This window comes from Prionailurus bengalensis, chromosome D4 (assembly GCF_016509475.1).
Source record: "Prionailurus bengalensis isolate Pbe53 chromosome D4, Fcat_Pben_1.1_paternal_pri, whole genome shotgun sequence".
Classification (NCBI taxonomy): Eukaryota; Metazoa; Chordata; class Mammalia; order Carnivora; family Felidae; genus Prionailurus; species Prionailurus bengalensis.
This window is the reverse complement of record NC_057359.1, coordinates 62,234,862-62,250,080: the sequence shown is the minus strand read 5'-3', so window position 1 is coordinate 62,250,080 and position 15,219 is coordinate 62,234,862. Positions and strand designations below refer to the sequence as shown.

Here is a 15,219-nt window from a genome sequence, read left to right as displayed (position 1 = left end):
ATCCATCCTTGCTCCCTTAGAATCTATCCTTTTCATGATAGTTAAGGTGATCTTTTAAAGTTGTATCAGGTCATCATCTGCTCAGATCCTGCCAAACACTTTCTACCCAACTTCAAATTATCATATTCTGCAAGGCCTTCCATCATCAGACTGAGCTGATCTCCCTGATCTCACCTCTTATATTCTTCTCACACCAGCCACACTGACCTCCTCACTACCCCCTTGAATATTCCACACATCCTCTCATCTCCGTCTTCCCACTTGATTTCCTATTACCCAAGGTTTATATTTTAACTTCCTTCAAGTCTCTGCTCAGATGTCATCAGAATCTTTCCACAACCACCGTATACATAAGTTCATCACCTTCTGTGATTTTTTGTTCCCTTAAACTGCTTTACTTTTATTTCACGGTACTTATAACCATCTATTTTTTTTAATTTTTTTTAACGTTTATTTATTTTTGAGACAGAGAGAGACAGAGCATGAACGGGGGAGGGTCAGAGAGAGAGGGAGACACAGAATCCGAAACAGGCTCCAGGCTCTGAGCGGTCAACACAGAGCCTGACACGGGGCTCAAACTCACGGACCGTGAGATCATGACCTGAGCCGAAGTCGGACGCTTCACCGACTGAGCCACCCAAGCGCCCCAACCATCTAAATATTACAGTTTATTAGAGGTGCCTGGGTGGCTCAGTTGGGTAAGCATCTGACTTCAGCTCAGGTCATGATCCTGTGGTTCAGGAGTTTGAGCCCTGCATCGGGCTCTCTGCTGCCAGTGCAGAGCCCACTCAGATCCTCTGTCCACCTCCCTCCTCTTACAAGAATAAATAAATGTTTAGTAAATAAGTAAATATTATATATTTATTTTAAAAATTATGTCTCTGCTTTTTCCACTCACCATCCCAGAATATAAGTTCAATGACAACAAGATTTTTCTTGTTTTGCTCACAGCTATATCCTCAGTGTCTAGACTAGTATCTAGAACATAGTGAAAGTTCAAATGTTTCTGCTCTTCTAATAATAATCAGACCAGAAAGGCTATTATTATGCCAAGTTTTGAAAATTTACAGCAATATCCACAAGTTAGACAAATGGGGCTACAGTCAATGAAGTAAGTTTAAAAACAACAAAGCATACTAACTCAGTAATTAAGAAGCTTGCGGTATGCAAGAAGTAAACTGAAAACTATGGCCAAACTCTCGGGAAAATGAAGGTGACATATCTCTCTCTTTAGCTCTATAACTAAATTTAATAACTAGTTATGGCTTTCCCCTCCTTCTTTCAAAAATATCCTGAAGTTTCTGTCTAAAGATTAAAAGATATGTTTAAACATATACTTATCTATACTGATCATTGTAAAAAGTAATTATTCTGAGTTAATTGAAATTCTGAAAAATGGCTAATTATGTATTTAATGATTAAAAGAGTGGCTATGCATATATTTGCCTTTGTTAAATATTGATTTAAGGATTCCTAATGTGTTTTTACGACATGTAATTTTGAGAGCAAATTGTGTACAGCTAAAAAACATTTGGTATCATAATAATCTGATTTCCTTACAAACACAGAGCTCAAGTCCACTGGTAAACATTTAAACAACTTAGAGTAAATACATTCTAGACATCTCATTTATTATTAAAGGCTCCAGAGTCATAACTGTTTAATTATAATAAGTCTGGACTATTCTTGTTTTACCTAACTACTTCACAACAACTTTACACTTATTTCAACATCAAAAGGCACCAAAAAGAACATATACATAGCTTTAAAAATATTAACTGAACCACCAAAATCAATAAAACTCAAACAAGAAAAAGGTCTCCATTCATTTACTCAACACATATCTAATGAGGATCTACTATGTAGGTATTAAGTGCAGCACTCCACTTTCTATCCACCTGAGTTAATATTAATTCCAGATTGGATTCCTGCACTAACACTTATTAAGACCTTGTGCACTTAATACACTAAGTTTCTCTATTCTTCAGTCTTCTTTATCTAAAAAAATGAGGATAACACCCCTTACCCAGCATCCAGACAACTGGCACTGTATCACTTACTGATCTCTATAACATATTTGACAATTAATTATAGATTGACTTACTTCTCTTACTAAAGCCTTAAACTATTATTTAAATATTTTATTTAATTTTTTATGAATTCCCACCTACGTAAGTTTCTTCAAAGTAGAAACTGTGATATATTTTTCAAAATCCTCTATCACCAGCTAGTATTATATGTTAAGTACATGGGGAGGGTAGCAGGGAAAACTATGCTTCTTAAAATACACATTTTTGGGGCACCTGGGTGGCTCAGCTGGTTAAGCATCCGACTTCAACTCAGGTCATGATATCATGGTTTGTGAGTTCAAGCCCCACGTCAAGTTCTGTGCTGACAGCTTGGAGCCTGGAGCCTGGAGCCTGCTTCTAATTCTGTCTCTCTCTCTCTTTCTCTGCCCCTCCCCTGCTCATGCGTGCGCACTCTCTCTCAAGAATAAACATTAAAAATTTTAAAAAAATAAAATAAAATATACATTTTGTACTTTTATATGACAAGCCAAACAAAATGGGGAAAAGTGAAGCAATCACAATGTGTTTTAAATTAAACTAACAAAAAGCCAACACTCATGTTTAGCTTCATCTAGCAGCTAAATGTGAAAGCATGAAATCAAGCTTATTCCAATTCTTCTTACTAACTGAATACCTACTATATGACAGGGGCTGCATAAGCACTTGGTACACATGATTAACAATCGTTATAATCATCCTGGAATACAGCAGAATGAATGCGATTTTACTTTCTGAAAAAACATTATGTATAAATTAAGAATTATTTTGCAGAGGGATCTGTTGTTATTTATAAGATCTTTTTCTAAAAAGTAAATTTGAACGAGCCTATTTATAACCATTTCTTGTAATAACTAGAAAGCTGGACTGACTAAAAAACAAAACAAAACACAAGAAATCAAAACAAGAAAGAAATCAGGAAAAAGGGGTAATCTTACAAGAGAAGAAAAATATTACTCAAAAAAATAAACTATAAATAGAAAGGAATTTAGACTGTTCAAACTAACAAGAGAACTTAAAGATAATCGGCAACAGATCTATGAATGAAAATTAATTATATTTCTATATACACCATCATGGTAGAAAGCATAATTAAAAAGAAGGACAACATTTAAACCTCTCCTAAACACACACACACTGTAAAACTGTAAAGTACTTAAGAATAGATAAGTGAAATAGATAAACAAAATAACTATAAGCCCTGTATTCCAGTCATTTGTTGCTGCATAACAAATTCATCCAAAACTTAAGGATCTAAAACCACCATCTGATTTTGCAGACCAGAAATTAAGGACATCCTCAGTCGGGCAGTTCTCACTCGGAGTCACCCATGTGGTTGAGTCAGGCACCCGCTGAGGCTATAGTCATCCGAAAGCTCTAATGTCTAAGATGGCTCACACACGTGTGGCTGGCACTTGAGGCTGCAAGTTCCTAACAGCTCAGCTGTGGCTGTGGCTATCTCCCACAAGGGGATCTCAGGATAGCTGGACATTTCACATGATGCTAAGGTTTCTGCAGAGCAAGCACCCTCAGACAACCAGGGGAATCTATCTGACCTTTCTGACTTAGCCTCAGAAATCAGGCATTATTTCTGCCTCAGCCCAGATTCAACAGGAAGGGAATCAGACTCTACTTGCTGGTTGGGGAATAGCAAGGTCATTGTGTAAAATTCCAGATAGAATGGAAACATTTTGCAGGTATTTTTTAAAAGTATAATCTATCATTATCTGTATGCAGAATATTAAAAAAGACATAGAAAGTGCAAGAATCACCCATATACATAGGTAGGAAAACTGGACATTGTAAACATGTCAATTTTCTCTAAATACATGGATAAAGCCAATGCAATTCCCAAATTCCCAACAAGATTGTGTATGGACTTTGACAAGCAGATTCCAAATCTTATATGGAAGACTAAAGGTATACGTATAGCCAAATCAGTCCTGAAAAGGGAGAGTAAGATGGAAACACTGTCCTACCAGATATCAAGCCTTATCATAAGGCTGTCATAATTAAGATGGTGTGGAACTTGATGGAGAAATAGACAAACTGACCAGTGGAACAGAAACACCAGAGACAGGGGTGCCTGGGTGGCTCAGTCAGTTGAGTCCGACTTCAGCTCAGGTCATGATCTCAAGGTTCATGGGTTTGAGTCCCACGTTGGACTCTGTGCTGACAGCTCAGAGCCTGGAGCCTGCTTCAGATTCTGTGTCTCCCTCTCTCTCTGCCCCTCCCCCACTCATTCTGTCTGTCTGTCTGTCTCTCTCTCAAAAATAAACATTAAACATTTTTTTTTACATAAAAAAACGACCAGAGACAGACCCATACATATATGGAATTGTGATATGTAAATAGCACTGCAGAAATCAGTTAATAGTGAGAGAACTGGTTTTCCAAATGGAATAAAGGAGATTTATTTGTATCTACTTCATAGAACCAATTTCAGATGGATTCAAGACATAAGTGTTAAAAGTAAAACATTGAAAACATTCAATAGAAAATATAAGAAAATATATTCTTGATCTCAGGAGAGTATTCCTTGAATAAGACACCCAAAGCAAGACCACAAAACAAAAGACTGACAAATTAGACTATGTTTAAATTAAGAATTCCTTTCAACAAAGACACTATAATGAAAGTGAGCAGACAGTTCTTACTATACATAATAATGAGAAAACTATAAACTCTATTATAACTGTTCATGAAATTGTCCAAAAATCAGTTTTATACAAACTAGCCAAGAACTAGTCTATACACAAAATTCAGAGCATATATGAATAAAACTAAGCAAATACTTACATCTAAAAACAGTCTCAATCTCATTCTTTTTATGGCACACATAAATCTTTTGTGCCAGATGGAGGTCATTAATGGAGGTCAATATATTCTTTAATCAGTAAACACTCTGACCATAACCACTGTCTCAAGAAAATAAGTGCTTTTTACTAACATATTAAACAGTGAAGATGGCAAGAAATCCAAGTCATAATAATCTCATTGACATTTACGTGCTTAGCACCATTCAATAAACACTGAATCTTGACGAACACCAGGTACTGTGATATACACAAATAGCAGAGACACAATCCCTGATCTTCAGGCTTATAATCTAGTTGGCAAGCGGTAAAATACATATATAGAGAGGTAGGTCGAATTTCTACTAGACCTCAAGTCAATCCGTTTTTCTCTATCTCCACTATCTCTATAATCTCTCCTAAATGATCTCTTGCAATCATTTCATTCTATCCCAATCTATTCACTACACTGCAGCTACAGTAACCTTTTAGAAATCCAAGAAGATCAGAGATGCATTCTTTGGAAAAACAGACTTTAGATTCAGAAACACCAGGCACAGGGCTAAAAGAAGGGATTTATGTGAAAGCGTGTACTGAACAATGAAAGCCCAGCATCCTTCACCTACCCTGCTTTTATCACTGAAAAATAAGTGCCTACTTGCCCTGGGAGGAGGAGGAAGAGGAGAAGGATTCTTCTTTAGAAAACTGAACCAGAGCAAACCTCCAGCTACTGATGTCTGGAGGGTCATCCAAGGAAAATGCCATCATTTGCCAATTCTTGCGATTAAAGATTAAAAAAAAAAAAAAAAGCAAAGAAAAAACACAGAGTAATAACATATTGAATAATTTAAATTTCCCAGAACTAAAGAACATAAATTTTTAGACTGAAAGAGTCCAACACAAAGCACATCATCATCAAATTTGAGAACCCAGGGATAAACAGACTACAAAAGCTTCCAAAGAGGGGGGAAAAAAAATAGATCTCATACAAAAATTGAGAAATCAGACAATATCAGCTTCATTAAGAGCAACACTAAACTAGAGAACCCTCAAATCTGAAAGAAGACCAGCTAGAATTCTATACCTACTGAAATTAGCAGTCACATGTAAGGGGAGAAAAGGGGTATATTTTAGACTCATAATAACTTAAAAATTTACCTCCAACGTAAATTTAGAGAGCTTATTTAGAGAGCTACTGAGAGATGTACTCCAACAAAACAATGGAGTAAACCAAAAATGAGGAAGACATGATACCCAGGAAGACAGGGACCCAACACATAAGAGCAACTGAAGGAAGTCCCAGAACAGCACCTGTGCAAGAAGCCTAGAAAGGAAGTCCAGATTGGAACTGGGAAGAGGGCTACAGGAGGGAGGGTTCAGGATAAAGAATGGAAGTAGAATATTTGGACATATGAAAATTATTACTGATAGCACATAGCAAAGATGTGGAGCATTTAGAAAAAAATTACAAATACACAGAAAGCTAGGAAATAAAAAAAAAGACAAAAAGCAAAGACTATATTGTATTTCACTATTTGGCTTAGAAGAAAACAGTATTTTTATAATCAAAATAATAAAATAATGATTTATAATTTAACCAAAAATTATAATGTATGTATTTGTATAGGCGGAAAGAAAGTACCAGAGCTGGGAAGAACGCTAGATCACCACCTATTATGGTAAGAAGAGGTAATGTCTGAACCTGATTAATTAAGAAATAGCATTCTCACATTATATTAAGGAATAAAGAGCTACATACCAGGGAAAATGGCCAAAAGGATTAAAAGTGGTTTCTTCCAAGTAGGACACAGAGATGGAGAAGGGTAAGGTAAAGCTTTTACTTTTATTTCACTTTTAACTATGTAAATATAGGACTTTTAAAAATTAAAAAAATTTTTTTACATTTATATTTATTTATTTTTGACATAGAGACAGAGCACAAGTGGGGAGGGGCAGAGAGAGAGAGAGGGAGACACAGAATCAAAAGCAGGCTCCAGGCTCTGAGCTGTCAGCACAGAGCCCCACACAGGGCTCAAACTCACAAACCACGAGATCATGACCTCAGCCCAAGAAGTCGGACGCTTAACCGACTGAGCCACCCAAGTGCCCCAGGATTTTTAAAAATTTAAATAATTAACATTTATTTATTAAAAAGACAATAACTGCAAAGAATACTTGTAATAAATACTATGTTACTGTAATAGTATCGTTTTGAAGTTCTTTTTTAAAAATTTTTTTTTAAGTTTATTTATTTTGAGAGACAGAGAGAGAGAGAGAAAAAAAAATGCATGTGTCAGGGAAGGAGCAGAGAGAAAGAGCAGGAGAGAGAATCCTGAGAAAGCTCCATGCTGACAGCACAGAGCCTGCTTGGGATTCTCTCTCCCGCTCTCTGCCCCTCCCCCACTTGCACATGGGCACACTCTCTTAAGATAAATAAACTTTTGGGGCGCCTGGGTGGTGCAGTTGGTTAAGTGTCTGACTTCAGCTAGGTCACGATCTCGCGGTCCGTGAGTTCGAGCCCCGCGTCGGGCTCCGGGCTGATGGCTCAGAGCCTGGAGCCTGTTTCCGATTCTGTGTCTCCCTCTCTCTCTGCCCCTCCCCCGTTCATGCTCTGTCTCTCTCTGTCCCAAAAAAAAAATAAATAAACGTTGAAAAAAAATTTTTTTTAAAGATAAATAAACTTTTTTTTTTTTAAAGACAACAACATAATATATGCAGGGGACATGAACAGGCGATTTACAAAGGAAATATTACTATCCAAGACACATATGAAAAAAACTTTTACCATTCAAAGCTATAAAAACTCCAGATTAGAACAACAAAAGCAACATTATTTTAACTTACTAGTAGGCAAAATTTTGAGAAACTGGTAATACTAATGTTCATAAGGTTTTTGGAAAATGCATTAATTTTGAGTATAAGTTGATACTTTGTTCCTGGAGGAAATTTTGGTATTATGAATCAAAATCTTAAAAATATGTATGACATTTGATTCAGTGACTCCTGCTAAAAATGCACCCTTAAAGAAATAGTTACAAATATACATAAAAGGATTCAGCCACAAGACTATTTAGTTTAGCAAAATATTCTTAAGACTGTCTTTCATATTGATTTACTAGAAACAATGTAATAGACTTACCTGAACTGTACGGCCTGCGTTGATATGCTCTTCATGCAACTTATCCCAGATTCGGCACCTTTGATACTACATAAAAGAGAGGAAAGGTACTGAATTCTTGTTTAATCACTAAACTGATTATTTCTACTTATCCACAAAAATCCCCACTCACCTACCCAAACTTAAACATACCAGCTAAAAGTTATGGACTTTATAGTTGCAGTTAATGATTCAATGACAATACAAGTAGGAAATTTTCAAAAACATTACACACAAAATTCTGGCAAATGGTAAAACAAATAAAAATCACTAGATACAATTCATTTTACTGAGGAAAAAACAAAAAACCAGTGCACTTTGTCTTAAAAATTCTTTGGAGATGAAAAAATAAAGAATGAGAATGTAAAAGTGTGAAAAATAAAAAGATTAAGGGTACTCATCAGATAGTCTCACTATTCATGAAGAATTTTAAAAGTTTGTCAATGATAGTGTCAACTATTAAAAACCAAAATCTGACCTTGAGAAAAAGTTACATTGATAGTGCAGACTAGAAAGTATACAAAAATGAGAATGAACATTTAATATACATGCTTCAGTTTTTATCAAGACAATGTTTAATTTTCAGAGTTTCACCGAAAAAACTTTATGCGTATGTATGATAATGGCAAATTTTTCATCTGACAGGAACCACAGCAAAATGTGGTAACATTACAGCACAATACTTACATAGCATATAAACATCAACATCAAACATCACATATTATTTTTGGTTGAAATGAAAAATCCAAATAATATGTTAGCAGTTGTGAATAATGACATTAAACATATTTCTGGTATACTACAACACTAAAAGAAAAAAAAATCCAATGTAGAAATACAATGAAAGGACAGAAACATGAAAATGTCCCATATATGCATGAAAGGTGTAACAGATTACAAAAGAGCACTAAAAAAGTTTCTAGGGCACTTTCATATTCCTTCTTCTGCATATTCTTTAAACTTGGCAGTGAATCATGCAGCAAAAAGCTCTTTAGATACTCCTAAATGTTTTTACCTCATCTAAGAACTAAACAATAACTACTAAGCTTAAAAATAATATAGAAAATATATTCACCAAACAAATTTAAAACCACTATCAAACTACTTTCATTTATAAGAAAAATTAAACTGATACCATCAGATCTGGTATGAATGTTCTTCTATTTCTTTCCCCAGGTTTTAAAACTTTTAATTTGTATTAAAGGCTCTTTTAGATAGGTTTATTGTATTAATAAAAAGATGACAAGAGAAGCCAAAAATAGGGGTGCCTGGATGGCTCAGTCAGTTAAGTGTCCGACTCCTGGTTCCAGCTCAGATATGATCTCATGGTTCATGAGTTTGAGCTTCGCATTGGGCTCTGGGCTGGCAGCACAGAGCCTGCTTGGGATCCTCTCTCTCCCTCTTTCTCTCTACCCTCCTCTACTAGTCATGCTGTCTCTGTCTCAAAAATAAATAAACTTAAAAAAAAAGTCAAAAATACATGTTTGAAAATAAGTCACTTTTATTTATTTTTATGATTATTTTTAACATATATTTATTTTTGAGAGACAGAGTGTGAGCTGGGGAGGGGCAGAGAGAGAGGGAGACAGAATCTGAAGCAGGCTTCAGGCTCTGAGCGGTCAGCACAGAGCTTGATGTGGGGCTTGAACTCACAAGCCATGAGCTCATGACCTGAGCCAACTGAGCCACCCAGGCACCCCTGAAAATAAGACAATTTATAACTATTTTTTAATGTTTATTTATTTTTGAGAGAGACAGAGACAATTGTGAGTGGGCTGGGGCAGAGAGGGAGGCACAGAATCTGAAGCAGGCTCCAGGCTCTGAGCTGTCAGCACAGAGCCCGATGCAGGGCTCACACTCACGAGCCGTGAGATCATGGCATGAGCCGAAGTCGCACGCTCAACCGACTGAGCCACCCAGGCACCCCAAAAAATAACCCACTTTTAAATTTATTACTCAACACTAATCTGTCCTGATATTTTAAGAAAAATTAATGTTAAAAAAACAGAGTTAAGAATTTTTGGAGGCCATGGCTGCTAGAATTCATGGACCAGAGTATCAGAGAGGAGAGAGCTGCATGTGAAGAGACAGTTGCAATGGGAGGAGATGACTACACTGAGAGAGACAGCTCCAGAGACCTGCAGGGTTCTCCTTTTGAGTCTTCAGCCAAGTATAAGTCAGCACATTCACGCAAGGAAAACTACCTGAGGTCAGAAAAAGAACCACTGAAAAGTTTCTTTTTCCTTTGGTGGACTAATTTCCAGAGATCACACAGCCAGAAGCAGTGCATGTGAGCCCCAAGTCAGAGTGGAGTGGGAAAACCTTGCAATTAACTGCACATCGGGTATGATACTCCAAAGTGTTGCCCTTCATGGGGAAAAATTCACCCTGGAAGAAAGAATATTTTAATCCTTCATGATAAAGCTTCAAAGAATGACTCAAAAGGGTCAAACTTCCCCCCAAATAACTGTGTCTCACACATCTTAAAGCTCAAAAATACTTGAAGTTTAAAATGTTCAGTATCCAACAAGGTAAAGTTCATCATGTCCAGCATCCAGTAAACAATTACCATGCATACAAAAGAGCAAGAAAAATGAATCAATAGAAACAGACTCATATGATAGAGATAATGAAATTAATAGACAAGGATATTAGAAATTATGATATTAGATAAATGAATAAAGATGTGGTATATATACAGTGGAATATTACTCAGCCATAAAAATAAAATCTTGCCAGTAGCAATGACATGGATGTATCTAGAGGATATAATACCAAGTGAAATAAGTCAGAGAAAGACATACACCATATGATGTCACTCATATGTGGAATTTAAGAAACGAAACAAAGAAAAACAGAGACAAAAAAATCTTAAATATGGAGAACAGGGGCGCCTGGGTGGCGCAGTCGGTTAAGCGTCCGACTTCAGCCAGGTCATGATCTCGCGGTCCGTGAGTTCGAGCCCCGCGTCGGGCTCTGGGCTGATGGCTCAGAGCCTGGAGCCTGTTTCTGATTCTGTGTCTCCCTCTCTCTCTGCCCCTCCCCCGTTCATGCTCTGTCTCTCTCTGTCCCAAAAATAAATAAACGTTGAAAAAAAAAAATTTTTAAAAAAATATGGAGAACAAACTGGTGGTTTCCAGAGGATGGGTGAAATAGGTGAAGAGGATTAAGAGTATATTTACTGGGATGAACACCGAGTAATGTATAGAATTGTTGAATCATTATTTTGTACAACTGAAACTAATGTAACACTGGAGATTAATCATACTTGAATTAAAAAAAAAAAATGACAGGGCACCTTGGTGGCTCAGTCGGTTAAGAGTCAGACTCGATTTCAGTTCAGGTCATGATCTCATGATTCGTGAGACTGAGCCCCACATTGGGCTCTGCACTGAAGCATGGAGACTGCTTGGGATTCTCTCTCTCCCTCTCTCTCTGCCCCTACCCTGTGTGCACATGCTCAATCTCTTTCTGTCTCTCAAAATAAATAAATGAATATTTAAAACAAAAGAATGACTAGTTGTGTGAGGTTTGTAAACTTGGGCAAATCAGTAACTTGGACCTCAGTTCACTATTCTATAAAAAGAGCAGGTTGAATTAAGTCATCACTAAATTTATTTCAGTTTTAAAATTTTATAGTTTTAGGGTTTATCTGTTCATATATATGAGATATTCATGACCATGTAAAAATTCATTATAATAATACTTTATGAGTAGAGAGAGGGGAAACTGAGAGAAAGCAACGTTGCTTCCAGGGCCAAAAGAAAAATGTGGGCTTAGGCTGTAGAATACTTTCACACCAGAGGAATCCCTTGTAACAGTCCAGGTGGTTATCATTACCTTTTCTCTCTAAGCCTACTCCCATTTTTTGGCTAATATTTTCCACCCACTATTTCATGAAACACTTCCATGGTGCAAGGCATTGGGTTTCTAGGACAAAACAGCAAAAACTTCTTACATTATTCCCTCAAGCCTTTACTAAAACTTATATCCAGTAGGCAATGCATTAAGATATTTACCATGAATAACAGGCAATTAAAGTAACTGCAGAAACAGACTCATAAATACAGAGAACAAACTGGTGGTTGCCAGAGGAGAGGGGTTAGGGTAAGGGGCAAAACAGGTGAGGAGGATTAAGAGGTACAAACTCCCAGTTATAAAATAAATAAGTCATAGGGATGAAAAGTACAGCATACGGAATATAGTAAATAATACTGTAATAGTATTATAATAACATTGTATGGTAACATTGTATGGTGGCTACACTTAGGGTGAGTGTTGAGTAACATACAAAACTGTTGAATCAATATGTAGCATACCTGAAACTAATATAACATTGTATGTCAATTACACTGCAATAAAAATTTTAATGTTTTTAACTAATACAAATAAGTAACTACAAAAAAAGTTACGTAGTTCCTGTGTTCAAGAAAGAAGAAAATATGAGCACACTAAGACATGAAAGACATTTTAAAAAATTTAATTCCTAGAGTTAAAAAAGTCATCTGAAATGAAAGATGCAGTGGATGGGATTAATAGCAGATAAGACAATGCAAAGAAAAGAATAGCAATAGAAACAATCCAAAATAAAGCACAGGAAGAAAAAAGATGGACAATAAATGAACAGGGCATCAGCAGGTCTTGGGCCAACTGAAAGCATCATAATATATATGTAATTGCACTCCCAAAAGAAAAGAGAGACGGCAGAAAAAATATTTGAAAAATGAATAACCAAAGCTTTTCAAAACTTGATAAAAACTATAAATCCGTAAGATCTGAGAAACTCCAGAAATGCCAGAAATATGAAAAATGAAGAAAACTATAATACACATGACAATAAAATTTCTTAAAATAAATGATAGAAAAGTCATAAAAGCAGCCACAGACAAAAGGCACATAAAGTACAAATGAACAAAGACAAGAATGACAGAAAACTTCTTTTGAGAAACAATGCAAGCCAGAAAACAACGGAGCAACATCTTGAAAACAATCTAAAACGTAACGTGGAATTCTATACCCAGAGAAATATTTTTTTTAATGAAAGCAAAATAGGGGCACCTGGGTGGCTCAGTTGGTTGAGCATCCAACTTTGGCTGAGGTCATGATCTCACATTTCATGAGTTTGAGCCCAGCATGGGGCTCTGTGCTGACAGCTGTCTGTCTGTCTGTCTGTCTGTCTCTCTCTCTGCCCCTCCCCCACTCACGCTCTGTCTCTCTCTCTCAAAAACAAAGGGAAAAGAAAAGAAAAGAAAAGAAAGGAAAATAAAGACCTTTTTTCCAACATAAAAAAATTGACAGTGTTCATCACTAGCAGACCTGTACTGCAATAAAAAGGAAGTCCTTCAGGCTGATGGAAAAATGATACGAGAGAGAAACCTGGCTCTACACAAAGTAATGAGCACTGAAAATGGTAAATATATAGGTAAATATAAAACATTTTTTCTTATGTCTAAAATCTCTTTGGAAGGTAACTGTTTAAAACAAAAATAACAGGGGCGCCTGGGTGGCGCAGTCGGTTAAGCGTCCGACTTCAGCCAGGTCACGATCTCACGGTCTGCGAGTTCGAGCCCCGCGTCAGGCTCTGGGCTGATGGCTCAGAGCCTGGAGCCTGTTTCCGATTCTGTGTCTCCCTCTCTCTCTGCCCCTCCCCCGTTCATGCTCTGTCTCTCTCTGTCCCAAAAATAAATAAACGTTGAAAAAAAAAATTTAAAAAAAATAAATAAATAAAACAAAAATAACAATGTATTGTGGGGCTAATAATATACACAGAAGCAAAATATATGACAATAATACTATAAAGATCATGAGACAGGAAACAGAAGTATATTGTTATGAGGTTCTTATAATATACATGAAGTGATTTATATATATATGTGTATATATACACACACATATATAATTATTTGAAGGTAGACTGTGAAAAGTTAAAGATGGATACTTTGAATTATAAAACAAGCACTAAAACCCAGAAATAAAAACAAAGAGGGATAACTAATAAGCTAACAAAAGAGAAAAATGGAATTTCTAAAAAACCATGCAATTAATCCAAAAGGGAGTAAAAGAAGAAAAAGGGGACAAAGAACAGATGGGGCAAACATACAAAAATAGCAAGATGGTAGATGTAAAGACAACCATTTGACAAATGTCTATTCATTATAAAAACTCACCAAACTAAAAATAGAAGTTAATGTCCTCAACCTGATAGAGGCATCTACGTAAACGCTACAGTTAACACCATGCTTAGTGGTAAAAGGCCATTCCTTAATACTGGCAACAAAATAAGGAGGTCTGATCTTACCACTCCTATTCAACATCACACCAGAGGCCCTAGCCAGTGCAGGAAGGAAGGACACAGTCGGAGAAAGAAGAAATAAAATAGTTTGTCTTCACAGGTGACATAATTGTCAACACAGAAAATATCAAACACTGTAACAGAAATGCTGCATAATATTAGCAGACAGCCCAATGATCGAAAGCCATAAACTGAATATTACTCATGTAATGAAGATAAATAATGATACCTACCCCATAGTGAAAAATAATTCATTGTGCCTACAAAATATCAAAAATAACACCCCCCAAAACAAAGCACAAAGCCTACCTCCCAGGAGTGTGAATCTCCTAATGCATTATTACCATTTGCTCACGTGTCAAGCAAGCTGTAGAAGAGATTAGTGTCTTAGGTGGAGGTTGAACTAAATGACCTTATCTCTTATAACAATAAAATTCTTTAAAAAAATTTTTTTTTTTTTAAATTTTTTTTTTTCAACGTTTATTTATTTTTGGGACAGAGAGAGACAGAGCTTGAACGGGGGAGGGGCAGAGAGAGAGGGAGACACAGAATCGGAAACAGGCTCCAGGCTCTGAGCCATCAGCCCAGAGCCCGACGCGGGGCTCGAACTCCCGGACCGCGAGATCGTGACCTGGCTGAAGTCGGACGCTTAACCGACTGCGCCACCCAGGCGCCCCTAAAAAATTTTTTTAATGTTTATTTATTTTTGAGGGAGGCAGAGACAGAGTGCAAGCGGGGGAGGGGCAGAGAGAGAGAGAGAGAGAGAGAGAGAGAGAGAGAGGGAGGGAGGGAGGGAGAGGGAGACACAATCCGAAAACAGGCTCCAGGCTCTGAGTTGTCAGTACAGGGCCTGACACGGGGCTAGAGCCCACGAACCATGAGATCGTGACCTGAGCTGAAGTCAGATGC

At 36.8% G+C, this 15,219-nt stretch overlaps 1 protein-coding gene across 1 annotated transcript in view; it reads right to left on the bottom strand.

Moving 5' to 3' along the window:
* STX17 (syntaxin 17) overlaps positions 1-15,219 on the bottom strand; it is a 68,423-nt gene that overhangs the window by 38,877 nt on the left and 14,327 nt on the right. Inside the window, exon 3 of the mRNA XM_043567061.1 lies at positions 8,001-8,066. Coding sequence (XP_043422996.1) covers positions 8,001-8,066 — 66 coding nt within the window. The remainder of the gene's footprint in view (positions 1-8,000; positions 8,067-15,219) is intronic.